This window comes from Ipomoea triloba, chromosome 3, assembly GCF_003576645.1.
Source record: "Ipomoea triloba cultivar NCNSP0323 chromosome 3, ASM357664v1".
Taxonomy (NCBI): domain Eukaryota; kingdom Viridiplantae; phylum Streptophyta; class Magnoliopsida; order Solanales; family Convolvulaceae; genus Ipomoea; species Ipomoea triloba.
This window is the reverse complement of record NC_044918.1, coordinates 2,171,526-2,186,632: the sequence shown is the minus strand read 5'-3', so window position 1 is coordinate 2,186,632 and position 15,107 is coordinate 2,171,526. Positions and strand designations below refer to the sequence as shown.

Here is a 15,107-nt window from a genome sequence, read left to right as displayed (position 1 = left end):
ATATATATTGGTGCACAAAAAAATTTAGTCACTGTCATTGTCGTTGTTAAATTTTGAACCTTAACTTTTTCTTTTAAATACTGTCTATTAAATTAATGCACTAAAATCGTGCGAACTATTTTTCCCTTTCTTGATGAGAGAATACATGAAGTTCAGTAGTCGTTGTGGACCTGTTTGTGGTGACCGAAGAACATTCAAACTATAATAATCTGTAGAATTGATTACATAATCTTCGCCTCTTTTGGTGCCGTAATAGGAATTCTCCAGGCAATTTAACTCATTTTAGCAAAGACTCATTCTTTGCGTGGGTTGAACGATAGCGGTCAACCAAAGGCATTTCATATTCACATTTGAACTTTTGATAACTTTAGGTGATATTAGTGTATTATTAAAAGACTTCTATTATGACTAAGATCGCATATTAATTGCTTTATACCCTATAGTTTAACTATAATTTTTTTTACTGTATCTATTTAGAACCATGGAAAAATTCGCAACCATTACTTGAAAATTGTAATTACTTGAAATCTTATGATTAACAAGCTAACAATCTGACCAACTCAATTAGAATTGTCCTATTTACAATATCTGATCTATACTGTAAAGTAGACACTTCCTCAAAAGTGTTGACAATTATATATTAGAGAATGGAACACAATAGGGAGGGATATTAAAGCCTCTTTTACTTGTTTTCAAAAAAAAAAAAAAAAAGCCTCTTTTACTTGAATAATGACGTGATTATATTACTGATGACAAAGACAAGAAGTTGTGTAACTTACAAAAATTGCATGTTGTATTAGGCATATGTGTATTTGCGTTAGGTACGTACATGTGACTTGCAGAATTGCGTGGCAAAAGTGCAAAACTACAGCTCTCTCATCTGCTTACTACCTGTATTAATTAATTAGATTGTTGTCTTTTCCAACAATGCAAGGACATCAAAATAATATAATTAAATCAACTTATTCCAATGGTTCAGATCAGTCATCAGAGTAGATGTAGGTGTTGGACATTTTCCAGTATTGTTGGATGGGGATGTGCTAGTGTGCCTCGTTTTCAAGAGGTCTTCAAGAGCTTTCCATTACAGCCCGTTTGGTTTGGTGGAAAATATTTGAAGGAAATGGAATTCAAATTTCATGGAAAATAGATTCTATTGTTTGGTTGGTGAAAAAGAAATTACTGGGAATATGAATTCCATTGTTTGGTTGGATTTCGAATGGTAAGGAATTATGAATATAAAGACCAATATGCCCTTGACAATTAATAGTGATAATAAATTATATTATTTTGATGAAGGTAAAGTTGTCCAATTGCTCAATACTTTCTTCCCAAACTCTTTGGAAAACAAAATACTAACTCCTAGTAAAGAATTTGTTTTCCTCCACTTTTGGGAACTCAAGTTCCAATGAAAAAGATTTTCCATCCAACCAAACAATGGAAAAACACATTTTCCTTCACTTCATGGAAAAGATTTTCCATCCAACCAAACACCCCCTTAAAGAATATCACCTAACTTGCAACCAATAAGCATTACGCCCAAGACTTTCTCCAATTGCTTACAATACATCATCACATCAAGCCTGCAAAATATATAATTAGATCAACTTATTCCAATGGTTCAGACTTCAGAGTACAAAAATAGAGTTTGCTAAGAAATTAAAAGGTACATAATTGGAGATATCAAAGGCCATAAAAGAAACTGGTATGTTTTGAGCAACTCTATGTATGTGTATTAAAGCATATAAACATGTGGTTAAGTGGTTATGTATATTTAGTGTATACATACCGACAGGAACATACATTAAAACTTGATTTTATCCTCCATCAACCATAGTCGCCTAGCTTATCCGTGGTATACCTTTTTTTTAGTACAAAATTTTAAATTATGAGAAATTAAATTTCATTGATCAACAAAAATATTGAGCTTATTGACTTGTAGAAACGCAAAACGCGGGCCAGGAAGAGGTTGATACGATCCCGCATCCACTCCACAAGAAATTGTGGAGTGGTACTTAAGTTGGGGCCAAACCTCCACTCATGAGTTAGTTTTTGTGGTAGAGTTAGGATCTTGGCTTGAGTGTCGTAAATAAGATTCGGAGTGAAGCCATCCAAAGGGGCCACTTGGTGCAGAGAAGCGTCTAGAGTAAGTTTCCACACCGGCTACACGAGAGATTGCAAACCCCCACTCATGACCTACTTCTCAAGGGGCGTTGGGCGTTTAGTTTCAATTGCAGAGCCCCGTTAATATGTGATGGTAGCCGTTTCTTTACTCATGGTGTCGTTTGTTTTTGGACCATGGTCCTACTGCAAGAGATTGTGGAGTGGTACTTAAGTTGGCCTACAATATATCGATTTCTTCGTCTCATGGTGTCGTTTGTTTTTGGACCATGGTCCACGATTTGGCCTACAATATATCGATTTCTTCGTCTCATTGTGTCGTTTGTTTTTGGACCATGGTCCACGATATAACTACTGCAAGAGATTGTGGAGTGGTACTTAAGTTGGCCTACAATATATCGATTTCTTCATCTCCCACTTACATTTAAACACGAGATTTTAATTAAAAGATTATGTTACGTTTAAGTTTAGAAACATTCCATTTGCATGATGCAACAGCTAATAAAGTTAGTTGTTAACAAACATCCCATTGCCCATGAAATTGCGGTTGCATGGAGAAATATTGGTTATTCATATATATATGGCAAATAAGCACCAAACAATTAAGAGGAAAATTATATATAATAAATAAGCAATTAAGCATGAAGTACTCATTGAGAAGCATGAAGGATGATGCAATAATTATATTCCAATACACAAAGTTGGTAGCATTTTGGGTAGGGTATTGGACTATATTTTTGGGTGTTATTTTGAGTGAAGTTTGGGTTGTGTTGAAGAAGACGATAGGCAGTGCAAGAAGGATTGATGTACTCTGGCCTGTTAACATTTGCAGAAGATTATGGAGGAGATTACAGTGGGCGATTCTTGTGTGGGAGATGGAAGCCATTGATCCACAGCTTATCATGTCTGATCAAACACTTTATCAATCTCTCTTCTCGTGACAACAAAATATTATCATGTTCGGGGGTCAGGACTTTGGTGCAGTACTGTGGTGTCAATAATATCAAATACAATTAATTATTTGATTTTTATTATATAATAAATTGTTGGCGCGGATGCACGTGTAAATGTGTAATAGTATGAAAATTGATAACAAATTAACGTGCCCTGCAACTGCAAGGGTAAGTAGGGGCCAAAATAGGCGAGTTTTCTCATTGCCAAAACAGAGCAGAAGATGACTAAGCGCTTATGTAACTCGTGATCAGGATTACACGTATTCTACATTTTACAACTGTATATATTATCTGGCAGATATATATATATATATATATTTCTTAAGACACACAATTATAATACTTCATATATTTATGTATATATTCCGTATTAAGATAGAAGGCACAAAGAACGGGAATGGAATGAATTGAATTGAATTGAATTGAATGGAATGGAGTATATTTATTCACTTGTTTTCTTCCAACGTTGTTTTAATCTAGACCTCCGGTCCTCTTCCAGGTTTCATCTCTTCATCTCAGCTTTGCCCAGATTTCGTAATTTCACAGGTTTTTTCTTTCTTTTCTTCCACCCTTAATTTCATCTTTTTTGTTTTTGTTTTTTTTTTTCTTTTCCTTCAATTTAATTGGCGTTCTTCATTTTCCAAACCCAAAAATTTTTGCATGGATGATTTACGAACGTAAGAGTTTTTTTTTTTTTTTGGTTTTCTATATTTTCTTAATCACAGGTGAAATGTTTTCATGTCAGATCAGCAGATCTTATTATGCCATTGAATTAATCCATCTTAGTAAGAGTATTTAGATTCATTGATTTAAAGTTAAATTTGTGAGCATACATTCACCTAACATACAGTGCAGTAAGGATTGCCTCAAAAGTTCATTTCCAATACCGTCAAAGTTTTCATGTATATAATGATCAGACAACTGAATGAATTCGAGGAGCCAATTTTTAACTTCTTTCTGTTTTTAGATGGATAATTTTTGTTTTATTCCACCATTAATTAATTTTTTTTACACTTTTCGTCCCTGAATTATACTGTAATTGTAGAATTCGTACTTAATTGTTGGTCATGCTCACTTTTCATCCTTAAGTTATTATTGGTGTTGCACTTTTCGTCCCTTTACTAATAAAACATGCTGAATGAAATTTGCAACTTTAGTATAACTTAGAAACAAAAAGTGAATACAAAAATTTAATAAAAGGATGAAAAGTGTAACGCCGATGATAACTTAGGGATGAAATGTGACACGACTGACAGTACACTTAATTTAAGGATGAATCTTAAAATTACCTATAACTTAGGGATGAAAATTACAAAATCGAAAGTTTGCAATAATTATAAAAATTAATCCATATTAATTTTACTAAAACTAAACCTAAAGGATGACTAAGATTAATTATCACTTTATGTATAGGCCCACTATTTAATTATTTATACTTTTTCTTGAAATTTTCCAATTTGAATAACTCATAATGAAGGTTACCAATTTAAGAATAGACAATGAATTAATTTTTTTTCTAATTAAGTATATTATATAGTAAATAATACGGAGTACCACGTTAGAGTTAGAGTTAAAGTCATATTTTTCTTCTTACTTTAAATTTAAATCCTAAATTGTAATTTTTCTTTTTTTCTTTTATTTGGTTTACACACGTTTAAATACTTTAGTTAAAAGCAATTTGAATCGCTTAGGATTCGTACTTATGTTTATGCAAATGCAATAATACTTTTGAGAGATGCATTCTTAAATGAGGCCAGACCAAGATTCGTCTGGATTAGTCTAACTTTACGGGTGTGGATATTGATGTTGTTTGGCCACTATATACTTTGTTTGCTTGCTTGTTTCACGTCCAAGTGTCTAATTAACATATATACCAACTTTGTTCTTGAATTGATATTTCTTTAATTTTTGCAGTTTGTTCTTGATGGTGGTGATTGAAAGAGTGTTGTGGTGAAGAAGAAAAGACGAAATAAAAGAGAATAGAATTGAAGGAAGAGAAAAATGGGGTTCTGGACATTATTGGAGGTGGCATCTATGCCAATATTGCAGCTGCTTATAATAAGTGGATTAGGTGCTGTATTGGCCACTGATCATTTCAAGATTCTCCCTGCTGATGCGAGACGCTACCTTAACAAGGTAACTTAATTCTTCATGACATTTAGATTTCGATCAGAACGAGGTTATATATATATAAGACTGAAAGATTATCAGATCAGATCGTAATTGCATTATATTGTTTGGTGTTATGTGATTGCAGGTAGTGTTTGTGGCATTTACACCCTCCCTCACGTTTGCAAGCCTGGCAAGGACTGTCACACTTCAAGACATCATTTCATGGTCGGATCATACATACATACATGCATCTATCATATCATTTCTAGAAAATAAAAAGGGTTAAGCCCAGCCAAGTTGATCAGACTGTTAATTTGATAACTCTATTGGCCTTCTTAGTTTGAGTCAGTCAGGAACAACTCTATTGGCCTTCTTAGTTTGAGTCAGTCAGGAACAACCTAAGCTAGTTTATCTGGTAGTAGCCTTTGTCCGGTTAGGGTCACAAGGCGGGTTCACCCCAACCAAGTTGGTCAGGTTGTTAACTTGGTAACCACAAGTGCCCTATTGGCCTTCTTGGTTTGAACCATTCAGCAACCTAGACTAGTTTAACTCGTAGTAGTCCTTTGCCCGGCTAGGGTCACAAGGCAGGTTCACCCCAACCAAGTTGGTCAGGCTGTTAACCACAAGTAGTCTATTGACCTTCTTGGTTTGAATTGGTCAGCTAGACAATATAGGTTAGTTTACCTTGTACTTGTCCTTTGCCGGTTAAGGTTACAAGGAGGGTTCACCCCAACCAAAAGAAGGGCTGACTATATATATATGTGTGTGTGTGTGTGTTTCAAATTCAAATTCTGTTGTTCAGGTGGTTTATGCCGGTTAACATTGGGTTAACGTTTCTGGTGGGATCAATTCTTGGATGGATTGCAGTAAAACTGCTGAAACCAAAACCATATTTGGAGGGTATCATCATTGCTGCCTGTGCAGCAGGTATCCATTATTATCACATCTACTAAAAACTTTATATTTCATATTAAACTTTTTTCATTTATGTCATTGTTTTCAATATAAAGGAAATTTGGGAAATCTTCCATTAATCATTGTTCCTGCAATCTGCGCTGAGGATGCAAGCCCCTTTGGTGATAGAGCAACTTGTTCCTCTCTTGGTTTGTCATATGTATCCTTCTCAATGGCGGTCAGCCTCTCATCTCTCTTATCTTTGTGTTTTACATTATATTTTTCAACTCAGATCAACCAGAATATTGTTGAGCATAAATAATATATAAACATAAATGTGTAGTCCAATTATCAGCTTAGACTTTTAGTTGAGACGGAGCGCATGCTTCAATTATAATTTATGTGTGTATATATGGTCATCTTGCATTAATGCAGCTTGGAGGTTTCTACATATGGACTTTTGGTTACCAAATGATACGAAACTCTGCCAAGAAACTGCAAGCACAAGAAGCATTATCCCAGGCAATCAAGGAAACAAACAATGACTTGGATGCAGATCTCAGGGCTCAGCTCTTTCACAATAGCAATGACCCTGAAAACCCGAATGTAGCTCTCTGATCTGTATGTAAAGGTTTAGTATTTTGTCTAGCCATGTTTCATTCTAAGAATTTTAGGTGCAGAATGGATCTGGGAAAGCGGGTAGGGAGCGAAATGACAATCAAGACGACGTGTCGTTCTTGAGCCAAATGCTGGGGTTTTTCAAAACAATCTTGGGGGAGCTAATGTCTCCTCCTGTTGTGGGAGCTGTAAGTTGTTTTCATACTTCATTTTACTTGGCTTATTTTAGGGTAGTTACTAGTTGGTTGGAAATAATTGTTAGCATATATATATATATATATATATGTATATGTTTTGCAGATTCTAGGACTTGTGTTTGGAGCAGTAACATCACTTAGGAGACTATTGATTGGTGACAAAGCTCCCCTCAGAGTCATCCAAGACTCCATCCAATTACTTGGGTACATACTATGATAATAATAGTCGGAACGTTAAATTCTTGCCTACAATTGCCACTCAAAAACTAACTGAACTGCCCGTGCCCAATAGTCAGAATGTTAAATTCTTGCCCGCAATCTGTCACCTAAAAACCAACTGAACTACCCGTGCCCAATAGTCAGAATGTTAAATTCTTGCCCACAATCTGCCACCCAAAAACCAACTAAATTACCCATGCCCAATAGTTAGAATGTTAAATTCTTGCCCACAATCTGCCACTCAAAAACCAACCGAACTACCCGTGCTCAATAGTCACAATGTTAAATTTTTGCCTACAATCTGCCACTCAAAAATCAACTGAACTACCTGTGCAAGGCAAAAATGTCGAATCCTCGCAATACGAATTGTCTCATTTATAACTTATTATTCCCATTGTAGGAACGGAACAATACCATGTATCACTCTTATCCTAGGTGGAAACCTCATTGAAGGTAAGATGATGTCTTTCCTGTAACTGTGTTGTGGTTTTTTTTTCTTTGTTGAAGGAAATGTTGATTTGAAGATATGAACTTATGAACAGGATTACGCGGCAAAGCGTTGGTGTCAAAGCAGATTATCGTAGCAATGATCTGCGTGCGATATGTGTTTTGTCCCCTAATTGGGATCGGCGTGGTTAAAGGCGCTTTCAATTTAGGGCTCCTTCCACCTGATCCACTCTTCCATTTTGTGCTCATGATTCAGTTCGCTGTTCCACCTGCCATGAATATTGGTACTTCAACTCCTATTCACAACTAACTTTCGCTCCGTTTAAGATAGAAAAAACATTCTCAAATTTGACAAAATCTACGGTGATGCAGGTACAATAGCACAACTGTTTGATGTAGGAGAAGCTGAGTGCTCTGTGATTTTCTTGTGGACTTATGTTGCAGCAGCTTTTGCACTCACAATATGGTCAACAGTGTTCATGTGGATCTTGTCATAAGGGGAAATTTATTTTGTAATTCATTATATTTTCAAAAAGTAACAGATATCCTGCATTTGTTTTTGGTCTTTTTCAAAATTTTGGCCCATCTTCTTTTCAAAATAAATTATTGGAGTGTTCCGATAAATAGCTGTTAATTGTTAGCTGATTAAGTTAGTAGTTTGACTAGTTGATAGCATTAGCTGATTGTAAAAAAATATTTGACTTATAGTTGATTACATGTAAAATGATTTTCTCAAAAAGTTGATTAAAAAAGAACACCTTTATGAATTTTAGCATTTTGGAAGAATAAGCTAATTAATCCAACACTTATATTGAATGTTTAACCATGTCAAATAACTAATAGTGGTCAAATAAGTCAAAATTAACTGATAAGCTAACTATGTTACCAAGCAGGTTCATTGTGTCATTTAAAGTGCTTAAGTTCTGCAAATACCTCTAAAGATAGTGCAGAGAAATAAGCATATACAAAGACAGACTACTGCTATATCTATATATATGTGTGTGGTTGTACATACAACTTTATGCTTTCATGAACCTTACTAGGAATCATTCAGTATGCACCTTCATCAGTACTTCTTGAAGAACCCCCTTCAAGTTGCCTTCTTTTGGACCGACATTTTACCGAGCTTTCCTTTTCATCGACAAACGAAAGGAATGTCTGGAGGCGTGCTGATCGCGATGAGCTTACGCTGGAAGATGGCTCAGGCTCCGCGTAATATTGCATGAACTGGCGTATTACCAGAACGACGTACACCAGCAGGGCTAAAAGGCATGCAAACGCGCACATAAAGAACAGACCCGAGAAGCTCTTCAGTTCAAGCCGGTTCACTTCGAGCTTTGTGTTTTGCGACGTGCAAGCGCTCCTCAACAGCCATTTGTCGTGGATCCTTTGAAGCTCCCCGTTCTCTGACAGTTTCAAAATCACGGTTGATAGGTCAACTGCCAGAGGAGAGTCCTTTGGAAAGGCCTTGAGTGAAGAAACAAAGACTTAATCAATAGGAGTAATCTATTTATCGAGCATATAATATATAAAATACAAATGTGCAGTGTCACTATCATTTATGCTCAAAACGCCCCCTCACGTGTGCGGGCCGATTGCTTTGATGGGCTCCAAGCAATACGTACCAAATTGAAGCATGTGCTCCATCCCAATTAAAACCTAAGCTGGTAGTTGGACTGCACATTTATGTTTATTTATCATTTATGCTCAACAGGCATACTGTCCATGTACAATGGCATGGTAAAAGGCTTCCAGTTCGAGAGCAAATAAAAGCGAAAGAAATAGAGCTACTTACAAAACCCCATCCGTTTCTGGTGAACTCTGAGCCTACAATACAGAATTCGCAGTGGGTTGAGAGGAAGAGTTCCAGAAAAGCTCGTTCGTCTACCACAGCTGCAACACCGCCTTTACTGGGACCATCCTTTAAAGCTTTCGCATAATCTTCTGTCACATTAAAAGGAACAAGCCTGGATTCATGAAAGCCGAGTTCCTCAATCAGATAATTGCGAACAAATGAACCGCGCTGGTAACCAATGGGGTCATTTGTTGTTAACAAAGTATCAATTCCTTTGATCGGGGAAAAAAGATGTTGAACCGTGAGGATTGAGGTAAGGCTCGCAGTGTAACTAGAGTTGATTATTAAAACCACAAATAGCCATATCATAAGGACAAGGCGGCCTAAGCAGCTGATCGTGTTTTCTCCTGCATGGTTACAAAATAGTAGAAAATAGTTTCAATATAAAGCCAAACCTGAATCCAAACAAACAAAAAAATCCACTTACTGTTGGCAGAGAAGAACGTAGAAATGCCAAACCTGAAATAGAAAATTCACAAATGCATGTTATAATATGGAACTTGTGCAGTTTATTCACGGAATCATGGCAAAATCACTCACCAAAAAATAGTTTCAATTTGCTTTCTAGGAGGTCCGCGAAAATCATCATTCATTCTATGCTCCAAAATCCAAACCGCTACCCCAATCACAAGAAAAAACATGCCAGTGACACACCAAAGCATAGGAGAAAACGGCCTAAGAAAAGCCCAAGCATTAGAGCCCCTCTCTCTAAATGGTGCGACCACAACTAGGCCTGACTCAATATAAGGTTGAGTGAAATCAACCATTAATGTTCGATTAGTTGTGATTGCAATGCTACCCACAGCTGCATCATAAACCTGAATTCACAGCACTCGTAATTAAGTGTACAACAAAGCCCAACAATAATATCGCTACAAAAGAACCTTTCTTTCCTAAACTCACCCCTTCAGTGATTCTGCGCACAAGTTCTGTATCATCTGCATCTTCAAAGGGGACAAATTTGTACGGTACAGCATATGGCAAGTAGTTTAGCGCAGTTGTGAAGACCTCAATACAGTACCCTTTGAACATATCAGCACCCGGTACCTGTTCAACGAATTCATTAAATCCAGCTCGGATAGGGACTCCAACTTTCAATGGCTTTCCATAGTTTGGAAAGACCCATCCTCGAGGTTTCTGAATTGTTTCTCCCGGCCAGACTACAGGGTTTAGCTGTGGAATGGAAGGATTACAACTTTGTGGATAAGAATAGAGAGTGTCGGGAGGCACTTTTGATAAGCCAGCATAATTAGACCAATAACCAACTTTCTTGGTTCCCGTTCCAATCACATTAATAACTTCGAATGCAGGGTGATAGAGTTCCCTGTCCGGGGTAAAGTTGAATAGCCCTGTCACCCCAGTTATATTGGTCTTCAAAATGTTGTCGAGCAATAACTTCCCTCCATCAAAGACGTTCATAGAATGAAGATCTAATCCCCCTCTATGTGTTTCTAGCATAGGATCTTTAGAAAACGAAATGTTTCCACCCTGTTTAAAGAATGCATCAAGAGCACGAGCAAGTAGCCACACAGTGTCGTACGCATATAAACCATAAGTGCACATCCCTAAAGTGCTATTAGTATCAATTCTTTTGGCCAAAGTGCTCCACCTAGAAACAAAGTTTCTCTTTACTTCTGAATCTGGAACATATGTGCGTAATGTAATAGTTCCTTGAATACTGTCCATTACATCTGACGAAAGGGGACCTTTAGTGTCAAAGATTGTCGAGAGCCAATGCGTAGCAATCCACACATATCCACTTTCTGTCATTCCTAAACTCTTCGCCAGAGAAAATATATCCAGTCCTGTATAAGGATAAGTGTGAACAACAATAATTCGCGATTCCGTTAAAGCCACCCGAACTAACATATCCCTCACTTCATCCGATGTTGCTTGAGGTTTCAGAGTCGCTTTAAAAGAGATCCGGCATCGCTTCATAGTCAGTTCATCTGCTAATGCAGCAATTCCACTCCTTCCATATTCATCATCTACATATATAGCAATCACTGCTTTCCATTGATAGAATTCAACAATCGATGCTATAGCAGCCATCTGAAACTTATCATTTGGTGAGGTCCTGACAAAGAACGGATACTGAAGTGAAGTGAGAGCAGGATCGGTCGCGGAGAAAGACAATAGAGGGACATGGATCTCATTTGCAATGTGGGAAATAACATGAGCTATGACTGAAGATTGGGGGCCAATTATGGCCACAGTGTCAGTCTCCAAGAAGTTAATAGCTGTTCATGATAACGCCTCGAATATTAAAAATTGAAAATGCTTCTCATCAAATTCTAAAAGCTAGTCAACATAATTCACAAATATGTATGTGCTGCAGTGAACTTACCTTCAAGTATCCCCATCAATCCACTAGAATTGTTATCAAGGACGGTGACATTCAACTTCGTTCCTCCAAGAACAGCCGGATTAGAATTGATATCTTCTACTGCAGTTTCTATCACCAATTTCGTAATTTTACCAACGTCAGACCTCATCGTGAGAATACACCCAATGTTCACAACACTAGGCCTTGCAGAAAGAGTTGAATTAACTCCTTCGCACAAATACCCACAGTACAAAACTGCCAATATCAATGCCCAAAACAGTTTCATGATGAATTGAGTTACCAAAACCCCAGATTCCACCCTGTTATTCACATAAATTAAATATAATTCAAACTTCAAGAACAAGCATTAGTATGATACAGAGTAATAAGGAAATTAAACATCAATGGAATATCAAAAACATAATATTAGCTACAATACAAGTGCAGGGTTATTCAAATAATCAAACCTCAGAACAGGCAATTTCAGCTCAAACAAAGTAAATTTTTAGGATACACAAATGAGCATAACTATCTACACAGCACTGGGAGAGTTAAAGACCTCTTCATAATTCAACAATGAGTGAAAGAAAAGAAAGGCATATTCTCTGGTATTAATAGAGCAGACAAAAGTACATAATAGTTGTAAAATACCAGAAATGAAAGGTTTAAAGCTCAAAACTATTTGAGAAGGAGATAAACTCAGGCATGTAGGGACAAGAAATAGCCCTACAGAAAATGAAATTTGCTATATCCTACCAACCTCCATTCAAAAATAGGGAGTTTTTAAAACTTTAAAGTGACATACAAGGGTTTCCAGAAATGTGCAGAAAAACCAATTCTTTTTCCACGTCGTAAGAACACTGGGTATGAAAAAGAAAAGCAAACAGATGAGCTTTCAGGGACGGTGAAGCGTACTTTTACGGGATTGTCTTCTTTACTCCCCCTTTTCTTTCTTGAAACTCCATGAGATTCCTGGTTCGACTAAACTAATATGGGTTCCCTGTTTGTATAGAAAGATGAAATTGACAGTTCTATGAATTGTGACGCAGACAGGATTATTGTTCATATTTGCTTTGTCAGTGGAATATGATACTGCAAAAATGATGGATTGACAACAAAAGCAATCCAAACCACTCTCGCTATGTGGTTTTAACATTTTTTTTTTTAAAGAAATTAACGAGTTAATTCTATTTGTTGTATGATAATTTATTTTAATTTTTTTTTATTAGAACATTTTAATTTGGTCCTAGTATTATTGTGACATGTCCATTTTGGTCATCTGTCAAGAAAATCATTCAAATGTCGGTATACAAGGACATTTCGATCTTTTTTTATACAAAGTTGATTTACCCACTATATTTTTATGTTTATTTTTTAAAAAAATTAAAATTAAAGACTAAAATACTTTTATATTTGACAAGATTTAAACTGTTTTGTTGATAAAGGACAAAAAATGGTTATGCTACAATAATATTATGATCAAAAGTGAATGTTCTGTAGAAAAGAAGGACTAAAAGTATACTGACACTTATAAATTTATGACTAAAAATAAAATTAACTATAGTTATTGACGGAGTTAATTTCTTTTTTGGTCTTACACTTATTATGCATGGGACATTTAATCCATCATAAATAATTTTGTCACATTTTGTTCAAATTTAATAAATGTCGGACAATTTTAGTCTACAGTTCAAATTAAGGTTAGTCCACCGTTCACATTTAATCTATACTTTTTTTTATATATTTTAAAAAAAGAAAGAGAATACGAATTTCTTTATACATTAGAAAATTTTATGCATGCAATTCATGGCAGAATAATATAAAGTGGCAACTGCTCCTTTATTCTTACCAGATAAAAATATCTAAAATTTGCATTTTTGATTATTTAGTATCCATGGTACTAACTTAATTTCTGAGTTATATGCATGACTATAGTTAACCCCTAACATGTCCTTAATAAAGTGACTAATTTGGTCATTCAATAATTAAAATCATCACTTTGTACATAGCTTAAAGGTTAAAGTTGGTATTACATATAACCCAGTCACCTAGAGATTAAATATGTATCATAGATATAATTAGAGGACAAAAAATGTAATATTTTCTATATATAATAAAATATGATTGGGATCTCCATGTTGCAAGGCATGGGCAGTAGAAGTTGATGTTGGTGAATGCAAAGAAGCTAATAAGTAGTGTCCTTAATGGTGTTTGTTTGTGCCTAGAAATTTATGTAGTACCCTAATTTCTTTGGGTCTTCTGGGTAAGTTTAAAGCACAAACACTTCTCATATACGTATGGAACACGACAAAGTACATAGACTGATGATAGACCAAGACCAAGACCAAGACTATGGTCCTACAAGGGGATGGACTAGTCCCTGTCTAATAAAAGACAATAGATACCATAGAATAGTGTCTTATTCAATTTCATCAGAAAAAAAGTAAAATCGAAAATATCATTTATAAGGATAATTTCAATCGAATTGATTGGATCAATGATGATAAGGATTAAATCTCTCTATGTATTGAAGTGCATATAGTATATGTAAAGTATTGAAATCCAGGAGAGAATTTAGGCCAAACCACTCTTATATTCATTGATCTTCAATAGAGAGAATAGAAAACATTTTTGGTTCTTAGGCATTTTTAGAGAGAAGTAGAGGGAGGGCCAAAAGTCCCAAACTTGAAGGGATTAGGACCCTTAAATAGGGCCAAGCTAATACCTGTATTCATATACTCGTATACGCATGAAATACGTAACACGCAGGAGAGTATATCCAGGGTATATTCCCTATCAAGTGATTTGCTAATTACAAAAATTTGAGTTTATCTCCTTATAAAAATGTCTATTAGTCTTCTTGGTTTAAGAAGGTGAAAGATTCAAAATACTAACAAATTAAATTTGTATATATAAATGGTTTCCTTATTTATATAAATATCAGCATACCACACCCTTAAATGAAGATGGAGACAAGTCAACCTCTACAAATCACACTCAAAATCTAGGAACAAAGTCATATCTAAAGTAGTTGTCACATAATTAATCTACGACGTGTTTAGTTCAGACATTGAAATTAGAATCATAATGAAAATTAAATATTTGATAATTGTAATAAATTTAAATAGAATACATATTTTTACTCCAATATAATATAGTTTTGGGTTATCTAAATAAATGAGCATGTCATATCACTTTAATAAAGTCTTCATTTCATCAATCATCAGTACATCAATGTCCTTTCTTCTTCAAAGTTTAAACCCAAATCGCTTTTTTACATTATTTGTGCATACTCCTTTCTTCTTCACTTTCAACTTCAACCCATATTATTTTCTCCCTATTTTCTTTCTATTTGAGAAACTCACAAT

The 15,107-nt window shown here is 35.4% G+C and overlaps 2 protein-coding genes across 5 annotated transcripts; one reads left to right on the top strand and one right to left on the bottom strand.

The window, feature by feature from the left end:
* Positions 1-3,597: 3,597 nt before the first annotated feature.
* On the top strand, positions 3,598-8,182 carry LOC116014352 (protein PIN-LIKES 7-like). Its single transcript, XM_031254393.1, has 12 exons — positions 3,598-3,617; positions 3,797-3,856; positions 4,986-5,207; positions 5,329-5,408; positions 5,986-6,110; positions 6,194-6,315; positions 6,513-6,683; positions 6,752-6,883; positions 6,996-7,096; positions 7,512-7,564; positions 7,654-7,842; positions 7,931-8,182. The coding sequence occupies exons 3-12, from the start codon at positions 5,073-5,075 to the stop codon at positions 8,053-8,055; spliced, it is 1,233 nt and encodes a 410-aa protein (XP_031110253.1). The 5' UTR covers positions 3,598-3,617; positions 3,797-3,856; positions 4,986-5,072; the 3' UTR covers positions 8,056-8,182.
* A 202-nt stretch (positions 8,183-8,384) lies between these two features.
* Positions 8,385-12,781, bottom strand: LOC116013745 (glutamate receptor 3.6-like). Of its 4 annotated transcripts, none has more exons than XM_031253654.1 (7): positions 12,655-12,781; positions 11,761-12,059; positions 10,317-11,653; positions 9,954-10,231; positions 9,841-9,872; positions 9,354-9,760; positions 8,385-9,025 (listed from the first exon to the last, which is right to left on the bottom strand). In XM_031253654.1, exons 2-7 carry the CDS (start codon positions 12,023-12,025, stop codon positions 8,609-8,611), a joined length of 2,736 nt encoding a protein of 911 aa, XP_031109514.1. In that variant the 5' UTR covers positions 12,026-12,059; positions 12,655-12,781; the 3' UTR covers positions 8,385-8,608. The 4 variants fall into 4 exon arrangements, with proteins under 4 accessions (XP_031109514.1, XP_031109516.1, XP_031109517.1 ...); XM_031253656.1 differs by lacking the exon at positions 12,655-12,781 and adding an exon at positions 12,545-12,563; XM_031253657.1 differs by lacking the exon at positions 12,655-12,781 and adding an exon at positions 12,391-12,409.
* Between the last annotated feature and the right edge of the window lie 2,326 nt (positions 12,782-15,107).

Coding starts and splice junctions, on each gene's coding strand:
- LOC116014352 (XM_031254393.1), top strand. CDS start 5,073: ATGGGGTTCTGGACATTATTGGAGGTGGCATCTATGCCAATATTGCAG. Junction 6,111..6,193: donor CATTGCTGCCTGTGCAGCAG/GTATCCATTATT, acceptor TTCAATATAAAG/GAAATTTGGGAAATCTTCCA. Junction 6,684..6,751: donor ATGACCCTGAAAACCCGAAT/GTAGCTCTCTGA, acceptor TAAGAATTTTAG/GTGCAGAATGGATCTGGGAA.
- LOC116013745 (XM_031253654.1), bottom strand. CDS start 12,025: ATGAAACTGTTTTGGGCATTGATATTGGCAGTTTTGTACTGTGGGTAT. Junction 10,232..10,316: donor TGCGCAGAATCACTGAAGGG/GTGAGTTTAGGA, acceptor CTGTGAATTCAG/GTTTATGATGCAGCTGTGGG. Junction 9,873..9,953: donor CAAATTGAAACTATTTTTTG/GTGAGTGATTTT, acceptor TTTCTATTTCAG/GTTTGGCATTTCTACGTTCT.